This window comes from Cnephaeus nilssonii (genome assembly GCF_951640355.1).
Source record: "Cnephaeus nilssonii genome assembly, chromosome: 12".
Lineage (NCBI taxonomy): Eukaryota > Metazoa > Chordata > Mammalia > Chiroptera > Vespertilionidae > Cnephaeus > Cnephaeus nilssonii.
This window is the reverse complement of record NC_137083.1, coordinates 21185101-21197406: the sequence shown is the minus strand read 5'-3', so window position 1 is coordinate 21197406 and position 12306 is coordinate 21185101. Positions and strand designations below refer to the sequence as shown.

Here is a 12306-nt window from a genome sequence, read left to right as displayed (position 1 = left end):
GAATATAGCAGAGAGCTGGGGCAGTTGGGGGTGGTGATGAGGTGGCAGGGGCCATTGTAAGACATCTCCGCCTGGCATTAAAAAAAAATAGATTTGGGAGAAATTAAATCCAGAAAGGTCTCTTTTCTTTACCGAAAAGTTAAAATTTTGTTAATGCCCTAAAATTAACAGCCACGTGGCGCCCCTAGGATTGCCATTTAAAAATGTATGTACTAGAGCCCAAACCCAAAGAGCCAACACATCCTATATATTAAAAGGCTAATATGCAAACCTATTGAACGGTGGAAGACTGGTTGCTATGATGCACACTGACCACCAGGGGGCAGACGCTCAATGCAGGAGCTGCCCCCTGGTGGTCAGTGTGTTTCCACAGGGGGAGCGCTGCTCAGTGTGGGTTTCAGGAGCCTCTCCCACCTCCGTGGCAGTGCTAAGGATGTCTGACTGACCGCTTAGGCCTTAGGGCATCAGTCGGACATCCCCCGAGGGCTCCCAGACTGCAAGAGGGCACAGGCCAGGTGGAGGGGGCCCACTTCCCCCAAGTGCACGAATCTTGTGCACCAGGCCTCTAGTATATGAGAAAATGAGAAGGTGCTTACATTTGCTAATAGTAAAGGAAATGAAAATGATGAGAGAGATTGATGTTCTATTTTTGCCAGAGTTGGGACTTTTTCCTAAGTTAAATTGTAACTGAAAACAATGGCATTTGGCTTAGATACTGCAGGGGTGGGCTGGAGGGAGGGCTGAGAGATGGAACAAAGGACAGCTTACTGTGTTTGAAAACAGTAATAGGAATAAAATGAAACTGTTTTCTAATTACATCTACTAAACTTAGCCCATTTCTCTCTCTTACCCTCTCCCCCCCTCTCCTGTCCCCAATGTATTTACGAGATTATATATGGTCAGGGAGAAATATATAGCTGGGCAAATATCAGATTGTTAAATTGAGCTACCTTTGTTGGGGAGGGGGAGATGGAAAGGGGGAAGGAAAGTCATCTGAAACCAAAAAGAAAAAGGAAAAGACGGCAATATCAGAAAGCAGGACTGCATTTAAGTATTATAAGTATCTCCAATCTTTAAAGAGTAATTGATACATGAGAACTGTGAATTGAAGTGTGTCCTGGCTTTTCTTTGGCATGTATTCAGAGTTTAAAGGAAGGAATCACTAGGGACTCAGAAGCATAGAATGCAGCCCAGTCATGTTCATATTTGTGTCTGCAGGACATAAATTGAAGTTGCAAAATAAAAAGTGAGAAATTTGACTATGAATGTCCAGCTATCTATAAAATATACCTGGGTGATATATTTAAACAACTTTTTGTTAATCTAGAACCAGTTGTAATGAACAATCCAGAAAATGTGTTGAGTGGTTCTGAAGGGTTCCCTGCTTAGTTATATTTTAGCAAACAACTATTTCAGACAACGTTTTAACTGCAAGCAACCCTGGCAGTAATTTATCTAAATTGTGCATCCCTTCTTGAACTGTAAATCTTAATTTGGGGAATTAAAGGAATCAACTTGTTAATGTATGAGCTTCTGCCTTGTTTTTTAAGTTTGGAACAAGAAGTCCTTTGTCTGTGACGATTAATCTGGTGGCCTCAGCAGGCTTTTAAAGTAAAAGTTTGTGTCTCTTGAACTTTCTAAGTTGGATTTGTTAAAAAAGACCCAGGAGCAGGCACTACTTACTAAAGTAGCAAAAGGATTTGGACATTCACTAAAAAAAAACCACATTTTTTTAGCCCACATTGGAGGAGCAAATGGTGTAAATGAAAACAGACACACAATGAATAGAATGAAAATGATTTCCATGTTTATGTTTGTCAGCAACATAGTTATTTACAAATTATCCATATGAAAATGTAAAAAAGCATATTACATCTTCACATGCCATCTGTATTAACTGAATAAAGCTTAGTGGCTTATTTGCAAATCTGTAGTTAATTGGTAATAGACATTTTGTGCATTAAAAAAGAAATGTACATAATTTAAAATAAATTACACAATTTACAAAATAATATTAACAAAAACTTCTTAGACAGCTGCCTCCTTATTTAAACAAAATAAATATTCATGTAATTAAATTAACCAAAAAACACATTTGGGGGATTATAATTTATAGAAAGACATATTGCAAATTTAATAAAGTTATATTTTACAGTGACAGATACTGATCTCTTCAAATCTCTGTGCTAGAGTTATGCAGGAAAAAGTACCAGAAAGGGAATCTTAATATTTTCTTTTAATAAATCAATACAAATAGGTTCCTGAAAAATGTTGAGAGAAGTTCATTGAAGGGTCAAAGTAGGTGATATAGAAACTATTGTTTTGAAAAAAAAAAAAAGAACATCTACAAAGCACAACAAGATTGACAAGATTGACACCCAATTATATACCTAAATAGGTTTTTGATTGCTGAAAACATGATGCCCACAAATCATATACTGGCCATTTTAAGGTCTAGCTTGGTAGAAGTATGAAACATAAAACTACAAAACTATCTATCCCTTTAGGATTTAATTTACTTATTTAAGAATGTAGACATACCCATTTTTCAGTGTCCCGGCTAGATACAGAATTACCACATCACACATCCTTTTTATAAAGATTAATTAATGTGTGCTAGGCCCACAATCCTGGCTCAGACCTGAAGGCCTGCCTTGCTGCCCCAGAGCTGAGGCAGGCCAGGTGGGGCAGCGAGCCACCTCAGCTCTCCCATCTAAACTCCACCCAGGAGGGGCCACTCTGTTGCAAGATTCCTCATTTGTTCCCGGACTGCTCTCCTTCCCATACCCTCAGTCTTAGGCGGGAAAGAGAACAAGGAACACATTTGAGTTTGGCAATATTGTTACATCTAGAGAGATGTCAGATCATTTGGGAATGATTCCTGCAAACGGATTCAGACCCCAGATCAGCCTAAGAATGGGCTCCCGCTTGTGTGTGGAGAGGTGCTGGGTTGCACTAAATTGAGTGTAGGAATTAACATTTTTACAGAAAAGTTTTCTCTCTCTCTCTCTCTCTCTCTCTCTCTCTCTCTCTCTCTCTCTCTTTCTCTCTCTTTCTTTTTTTGTTTGCATGTCATCTGCATCCTTCCTCTTTACTCAGGTCTTTGACCATTACATTCTGTAAAACTCAACATGTTCACATTCTAAGTGACACTGACTCCAATGGGAATGAAATATAGGTGTTCACCTCCTATTTCTTCTTATTTAAAATGTGGGCATGTTTAGTAGAAGTTGTTTGAGTAGATAAGATGAGCTGCAGATAAGAGAGCAGAGCAGAAAGAGACCAGGCACATAAGGAACTTGTTTCCTGCAAGAAGTTGTAAATAAGGGACTTTACAGGAATTCAGAGGAGTTCCGATTAAGCCCTAATGACCAGCTACCTGCCTGAGGGTGGAGGAGAGGCGCACTAAAAGCCTAACAGCAAGGCCTGAGACATGGACGTTACAGAAGGAAAGACACTGACCACCTTGAAAGACAGATCCAGCGTAAAGGGCGATGTAAGTGCTATTGTGTTCCGTTAAGCATTTTTTTCCTTCTTTTGAATATCTTAGGCACATATGTACACAAAAGCCTTACTAATCTTTTACAGTGACTAGCAGAGTGTCTTACCTGTGATAATTCAATAAATATTTGCCTTGTTATAAGCAATTTGTGCTTTGTTGTAAGTAATTAAGAACATGCTTTTATGTACTCCTTTTCAAGTTAGCTTAATGCTACACTGCAGTGTCCTCAAAAGGCTTTGAAATAAGGATTATGGTCAAGACCCTAGATAAGGTATTGATGAATGAGCAAATCAACCCCTTTAAAGAGAGATCAGTTCTGTGTGGTTCACATAGAAACAGTCCAACAAAATAGTATAATACTGTGTTAGCATTCTCTCTCTCTCTCTCCCTCTCTCTCTCTCTCTCTCTCTCCCCCCTTTCTCTTTTTTGTTAAACCAAGAAGACCTTCATACTTATATAATAGTAGTTCTAAATCTTTTTGGGGTCAGACCATTTTGGTAAGGCAAAAGTGTCAATAGACAAGTTATTACTATATTCCCCTCCTGAATTCTTAAAAAATGAACAGGAGGAATAAGGTTCTGATGAAATTTTAGTAAGGTATTTAATTCATTATTGACTCATTCCAGGAACAAAAATAAGGCCATTTTCATGTTGTAAACATGAATACAGTAACTTTCATTCATCCAAATTAGCCAGCTAGCTACATTCCCCTCCTTCCAACCTAACAAGGGGCCATCCAGTATTTATTTATCTAATAATGAACTTCCAATATGCTCCCTAATGCTAGATCACATTAAAACTAGTCTCCTGTACATAACATTGTATTGTAATGTGTATTCAATTTTTGAATGAAATCATCTTGTATTTTCATAACATTTTATAATTTTTTAAAAAGATTTTTTGATTTTTATAGAGAGAGGAAAGGATAGGGAGAGAGAGAGAAAAACACATCGATGTGAGAGCGAAACATCAATCGGCTGCCTCCTGCACGCCCCTCACTGGGGATCTAGACCGCAAACCCGGGCATATGCATGCTCTGACTGGGAATCAAACCGGCAGCCTTTCCGTGCACGGGATGGCACCCAACCAACTGGGCCACACTGGCCAGGGCCAAACATTTCATCATTTTGATCAATTAATTAATTTAATTCTTATAATAAAGGTAGGATGATGCTGATCTGTCTTCTGAATTAATGAAATTTCACAGAATTGTAAGTATAGTTTTAGTAGTAACAATATTTCATTTTATTCAATAATTTCAAAGTTATTAGGTGTTGCACTCATATCATAAGGCTGTTAGCTGAATTCTTCAAGTAACTGCAATAGATTCTCAACTATTTTGGACAAATGGAATTTGTTTTATTCAAAGAAATCCATGATCTGGAAGACTCCTGAGTGCATATATTGCCAATCACAGTTTGAGAGTAACAATATTATTTATGGCTTCCTCTTCAACAAGCCAGATGAAATGGAATTGGTTGTTATGCTTTTCCTTATTTAATTTTCCTTGGTTACTTAATCTTCCTGACTACTTGTTTGTTTTGAAATTACTTACCTTGCCTAATACAATGAATATTAAATAACGAATTAGTGTTTACCACATTTAATTCTTATTGAAATATGTAGAAATCTGTTCATTTGTGGGGACAATAATATTCTAATCTGATGTCTTCTATAATTTTGCAAATACGTTAATGAACAGCAGGGGGAGTTCAAACTCTAGTATGAAGGTAAATACCTTCTAGTTGAAACCACTTTCACAGCAACACAGCTAAGTTTAAGATAAAAATAGCCATTACACTATTTTTAAAAGACCTGACACTCTAATATCCTCCCCCTTCCCAAAGGCTGTTGCAGTAAAATGGTATTGCTTTTTAAGTGGCACCTTTTGAGTTTTCTTTTCATATGAAAGAAGTCTGCCAAATTAGATATTATTTCACTGTGAATTTTCCAGGCCTATAGCTAGAAAAAATAGAGTTACTTCTAACACAGTGATAAGTGTAATGACTGTTTTTATCTTTGAAACTAAACTCTGATTTCAGTCTGAGGGTAAATGAGTAAAAACCAGAAATGACACCGTGGAGAGTTAGCTTTGAAAAAACTTCTAGATTAGTGGTCAGCAAACCACGACCTGCAAATGTGGCCTGCTGACTGTTGTTTTTAAAGAGACTGCACTGAAAGACATCCATACTGTTCTTTTATGTACTGTGTACTCTTTATGGCTGTGTTCTCCTAATGGCAGAATTGAGAAGTTGTAGCAGAGACCTGGCTGAGAATATCTATCATTGTGGCTCTTTACAGAATAAGTTTGCCACCCTTGGTCTAGATATTTAATGAAGCCCTGGACAAAATACTGACCCTTTTCTTTCCTAAAATTTTAGTTTTTAAAATCATAAATTAAAAAGACCACTTCAGATTTTACCAGTAAGAATGACAAAACTATGGATTTCAAAACACATTTGGTCTGAAACTAGGAAAACAAATTGGGAGAGAAAAAAAATCAACACACAATCTTGATTTCTTTTAGGTACAAAAATCACCAATACATTATGTTTTCCATCTTCTCAAAATTAAAAAGACAACCAGCTCCTTTTTTTCTTTTCTTTTCTTTTTTTAACAAAGATAAGAAATATAAAAATCTAGTCATAAACAGCCTTCAAAGTACAATTAAAAACCAACTAGTGGGATCCATCTTTTGGAGGATTAATGAGTTCGGGACTTAAACACTTAAATTACCGCCACGTTGTCGATTTCCCAATGGCTGCAGTGATGAGGAAGAGTGTACACAGCAGGTGTAATGGCCAATTCCATCCTGTCGTCATCCAAAATGAACTTGACTCTCTTCAGGATACAGGAAGTTGTAAATGTCTCCATGGCACTCAGCATCGTTGTCTCGATCCCGTATGAAGAGGCAGTTTCTATGGCAATACTGGTTAAGTGCCTATCATGCTGCACTAATATAGTGCAAAAATGTGCCTTCCATTTAGCAAAAAAAGATGCAGGCAACCAGGTTGAATGTGGGGAAAGTAGAAACTTATTGTATTAACACAAGCAAATTAGTTTTCCAGACAATAACCACTATAAAATACTGAACTTGAGGGCTCTTCTAAGATACTAGTACATGTCCAGCATTTGTACTTTGGAGAAAGACAAGAATTAAGTCTTATAAAAAGTCTTTGCCTCTGAAAAGCTACCATCAACCACCAAATGATGAATTTGCTCAATGAGTTTTCTGCTCAGCTTAGAGCATTAAAATGGCTTATTACCAGGTATATAATCTGACATAATAATATGTATCATTCAGTTGAGTGTACGTGATGTTGCGCTTGCCTATGATCTTGGTATAAGCTCTTCATGCTAAAATGTTCCTATGGGTGAACACTGCAGACAGAGGCTTGTGTCGGCATTCCGAACGGCCACTTCCACCACCATATTTTAGAGATGAAAGTACTTTGCCAGTTGGTAGGTTTCATGAGAGATCACACAGACGCTCAGAAGGCAGCATGTATTCAACTCAATCTCCTAGACCTCTCAGGAATGATGGTTTCCGTGTAAGTGGTATCGTCTTGGTATCTCCAATGGCACTGTGATTTTCTCTTGTATCAATGATGCTCTTTTGAAAAGGTACAATGGGCTTTAACCCACACAGTTGGCATAGCTCTGCGGCCTCTACTGCAAAGTCAGAAAGCTGAGGCTGGCTGCTGCTGGGATAAGTCATACTTTACATGTCTGCATCTCCATCATAGGCTAAGGTCAAAGGTTTCAGTCGGTTGTTTTGCCTTCTTTGGGGTTTCTTTGGCTTTTTGCTGTAAAAAAAAAATCATTAAAATTGGGAGAAAAAAAATCAATCTTCCATTGTAAATGTTGCTGTTTTAAATGAAAAAAGTTTGAAACTTATTGATAAACCTAAATTACTTAATTGCCTAAATTCAAACTTAACATTTGATTTTTCTGGTATCTTTTGAATAAACTTGAAACAGAACCCTTCAAATATGTTAGTATCCTGTAAAGGATTAATTATCCAAATAGAATTCCTCTAGTACTAACAACAGACATCACAGTGTAATCATTTATATTTGGCCAGAACCCTTTATAAATAATACATAATTTATAAATAATGCAAGATAGTTAAATAAGATCAGGTACTACCATAATGTCTTTCTCCGGTATTAATTCAATAGAAACATCTGCTGTTCACCATCAGCGTCTTCTCTTGCATAACCAAGAAGAATGTACTTGAGAAGGTGGCCTGGAGCAGCCCCGGCTCATTTTCAGAAACTAAATGACTCATCGATTTAGTAGTTTTTAGACTATCCAGGACTAAAGTTATGTTTATGTAGAACTTCAGATGAATGCTAAATAAATGTGGAATACTTATTTGAGACATTAGTTTGCCATTCCTGTGTTATGGTTAATTGAACGTGTTTCCTCTAAAAGAGAAATATTTTTTCCTCTTAGATGTTGAAATATTTAAACACTCACCAAGCTAGATAAATCATGGAGACAATAAAGATGAGCAACACAAATGCCCCAGCCGCTACACCGTAAACCCAGGTCTTTAGTCTCCCATCTAAGAAGAATGGATATTAATCATTAATTCACATTAGTCTGGCATGTAAATGACAGTGTTTAACGATGACCAATGGGCCAGTTCACATACGACCAAGTCCTTTCAAAACTCAAAGTGAATTATTGCTTAGGCACAATTAATGATTAATGCAAAGCTGCTATTATGACGTAGATGCTCCTTCATTAAAGATAGAATATCAATGAGAATTGAATTCAAAGGCAATAAATAATATTTTCAATTTGAGTTCAGATTTCAAGTTACTATGTCTAAATTTCTGCTGCTTACCTGAATTTTACTTCAAATACAATATGTGCATAATGCAGCCTTTTCTTTTGATTTTCATTTTATTTTGAGATTGCGCTCACAAGAAAAGAAAAAACTGTAATGCAATTTCAAAGAAGTCCCACAACTAAGAGTTGATGCAGACAGGTACATAAACTTTGTTATTTTTACATTTTTTCCCCCAGATAAACTGAAAATGAATATATTTAACAATTTGGGGAAGTAATAATCTTTTATCTAATTTGCACTTACAGTCCTTTAGAGCTGATGTGACAATATCATTTGCAAAAATAACCAAGTTTGATTAACATATAAAATGATCTCTAAATACCTTCCACCTTTTCTATTATAGACATTCCCTACTTTTTGAAAGTTCATGGTACCCTTGCTTTTCTAGAAAGATCTCTTATTATCACCTGCATTTGATAACTGAAAGAAATCCGAAGATGACTTCCTCTTTTATGAAAAAAGGCGAAAGGCAACAGTAGCGTTCAGTTTGTTCTGCAGTGAGTGTTAGAGAGGCAGCTTGCCCTCCAGGCAGCAAAAGGCCCGCCAAGCTCCTTCCCCAGGAACCACACCCAGCATCTCAGCATCAAGCTGCCTGAGCTTTAAACTGTGTGAGCATCTGTGCTTTATCTCGATTTACTTTGTGCAACCGTTAGCAAGATGTGTCCTAAGGCTGAGAGAGCTCAAACGGGTGTTACATTTAGCGTAAAAAATGGACATAATTAAGCATATTTGGTATAAATTCGTAGGTGGTTTTCTGGGTCTGAGGTGGCTCACACTTTTTTTCCATGTAATTTAGCGGTAACTGCCTCTTTATGCCACTTGGGCTTAAGAATGGTTTCATAGGAACCCTCTCTTTCTGGGTAGCAGGGGAACCTGCATACGAAATCAGAGAGGGCAGGCCCTTCTCATTTGGTTTTCTGGTCTCATTCTATTTGAACTTCTCAGTTTTCTGTTCTGAACAAACTTCAAGCATAAGACACTGTTCATGACTTTGCCAGCTTAATTTGGTCCTCACATCAACATACATATTCCGTTGCGTACATGCAATTAAACATATACTAGTGTTACATTATAGATTGGGCAAAGGAACGCTGGTTTAGTCCACATTTGAAAGGCATTGAAAGCAAGTCAATACTGAGAAAATTTTTAAAACTTCATTTGCTGGAAATAAGTTAATTTTTTAAATATCCTTTCCTGTCAATTCTAAATATTTAAAAAATTTAAGCCTGGGTGTGAAATATGAAGAGCTGTGTCACTGCTGGATTCATCTGCCCTGAGTGTTCTTCAATAAATATCATTTGGGTTTTTCAAAAACCAAGAACAGAGTCTAAACGTATGTTTGTTGTATATTAAAATGTTTCCTTTAGGGAAACTACATATTAAACTAAGTGTGACAATAATACTATTCTCTCCTTTTAAAACCCAGTTTGGATGTGAGGAGACCCGCGTGGACTCTGAGTCAAGGTCAAGATGGCTAATGGCCACTTGCTGGTCCACCATCTTGAACACTGAGAGTTTTCATTCTTACACAGACAAGTCAGGTTTGCAAAATGAAGTGTTTTTTTCCAACTAAAAACCTACTAAGGTAGGAAGACTGTAGTTAAATGTAAAATACTTTTAAAAAAATCCCAATAGTGATTCTCCAGGAAGGGTAAGTGTTTTGACTTAATGCATTAAAAATAAAGATGTGTTAGTTATGCAAATTTCTGTCTCCTCTTTCATGTTTCTGACAGAGTTATAAAGTAGTCTATGCCCGGCTTTGCCTGGAGATTTCCTTTGGTCATGAGCTAGTGAGCCCTCTTGGTGTGAGAAAAAGTGGCATGATCTTAGCTACCACCCTCACCCTCAGCTTATTTCTAAGGATAAGTGTATGGTTGAACCCACTGGCGAGAGAAAGTGTACACAGTAGGAAGAGCATTTCATTGGGCCTTCAAGCCTTTGCCTGCATTAGCTTCAAGTCCATTACTAGACACATTAAGAGCTGCCTAATATGACAAGGGTCTGGTCAGTCTCCAAGATGGTCCATCTAGACAGGAAGGCTCCATCCTTGCCCTCATATATTTGGTGCTACTATAGATTCTGAGCTTTTGTGCCAACACTAAGGCCTCACAGAAATTGGTCTGGCTACCTAGTGTCCCCCTCACCCCTTGGCACAGAACCACATTACTAATGGTCCTATTTTGAGTTCAAATTATTACTGCTCCGTGCTCAAATGAAAAGTTTTCGAATGTCTTTATAGTTTTATTTGTAATGAATGATAACAGGCTTTTCCCCCCTAATTAGTATTTTCCTTGTTAGGTTTCTTTGTTCAATGTGAAAATAATTACACTTGTAAATTTAGGACTGAGATTGAATAATCTCAATCCTAAATTTGTTGTTTTTTTTCTTCTCAGAAGTAATTTCATTTCTCTCAACTTGGAGCATGAGTGCTTTTTTCATAATGATAGTAAAAGTACTGTAAGATTCTATGGCAGCATTAGAACAAATGAGTTTCGGTGAAATAATAAACAGCTCCTATGAAAATGCTAGCTGATTTTTTTCATTATTTGGCATTGGTTAAATGTATCATTAAAGAATTCTACATCAAGGCCGTCTAGTCACTTCACCTGGCCCCAGTGGCTGTAGAAACCAGGTCCTGCCCCGTCCTTCCGGGTTCCGGGAGGGCTGGGTCGGGTGCACTGCCCGGCTGGTTTTCACGTCTCCTCTCTTGTCCTCCACGGTGGGAATCGCCACCACGGGGATCAGCGTGCACTGCTCCAGCGTCCCGTTGGAAGACAGGACTTCAGTGTACCCCTCTTCACAACTGCATGCCCTCGTCTGCAGGAGAGCAAGAAGATGACTACTGTGCCCACAGGTGAGTTTGGGAAGCCCAACAGACCTGACTTGAAGAGAAGGCTTGAATGCAATACTGTTTTGGGAATTTGCTACATGGAATTTCTGTCTTCACTACATTAAAAAAAAAAAAAGAACACACTTTTTGTACCGCACACAATCTTATTCTAACAGTAGAAGCAAGGGCATCCAGAATTGTTTATATTGATAAAAGAGGTACCCAACTAGAATTTTTATGCCTCAAGACATGCCTTTTGTAAAGGGAAATGACTGCACAAGAGGCGGAGGGGTGACAACGATGAGGCTGGCTTGTCTGCCCTAATGAATTCACACATACCTCGCTGCAGAACGAGTGGGGTTGGCTACACGGTGGGTGACAAGACCTGTCAGCATCAGGCTGGCGAACCACCAAGCAGCCCCCTGCGGAACAGGAAACCACATTTTGACAAGTAATATCTCTTGTGATGATAAGAATACTCTGTTGTTATAGGCTGGTCTTTGAACCCTAAACCACGCTGGGACTCCCACAGATTTCCCTGAGAAACATTTGGTTAACCTTGACCACTGTATTTAGGAGCTCGAGGCGCTCTTTACTCAGAGGAGAAGACGGCGCAGAGCAGGTGTCCCACACGCGCTCGTTGGGCAGGTGATTGTATAGTTGCTACCTGGAAAAGCCGGACTGCACACAGGCTATTTCCGTCATTGTTCCTGAGGCCACGTCCGGCACTATAAAGCAGATTTAATTTTCCCTTAAAGTTAAAATCCTTTCTTGATTAATTCAAGGAAATAGTTTTCATATCGCTTTAATTTATGGTCTACCACATGAATGCATTCTTTATAATGTGTATCTCTTTTTCAGAAAAATCACTTTCAGAATTTTTGGGGGGACAGGAAAGAAAACAAATACAGCTACTAAGTGTGTGCTTGCACTGCTGTTTCAACTTGACACTGCAGCTCTCTATTGATGCTTCTTCTGTTTCCTCCTCTTCCAGCATAGTATCAAGTGTGCCTGCGTGGTTAGATCAAGATGGGGATAGATGTCATAAAGTGACATGGAAGGAGCTTGGAGTTTCAAACCATTCTTGTGCAGTGTAACAGAATTTTAGCAAAG

At 38.2% G+C, this 12306-nt stretch overlaps 1 protein-coding gene across 1 annotated transcript in view; it reads right to left on the bottom strand.

The window, feature by feature from the left end:
* Positions 1 to 1877: 1877 nt before the first annotated feature.
* Positions 1878 to 12306, bottom strand: part of THSD7A (thrombospondin type 1 domain containing 7A) — a 318444-nt gene continuing 308015 nt past the window's right edge. The window contains exons 24-27 of the mRNA XM_079785601.1: positions 11533 to 11615; positions 10970 to 11180; positions 7985 to 8072; positions 1878 to 7308 (exon numbers count right to left, since the gene is read on the bottom strand). Of these exons, the coding sequence (XP_079641727.1) occupies positions 7224 to 7308; positions 7985 to 8072; positions 10970 to 11180; positions 11533 to 11615 (467 nt within the window). The 3' untranslated portion in view covers positions 1878 to 7223. The remainder of the gene's footprint in view (positions 7309 to 7984; positions 8073 to 10969; positions 11181 to 11532; positions 11616 to 12306) is intronic.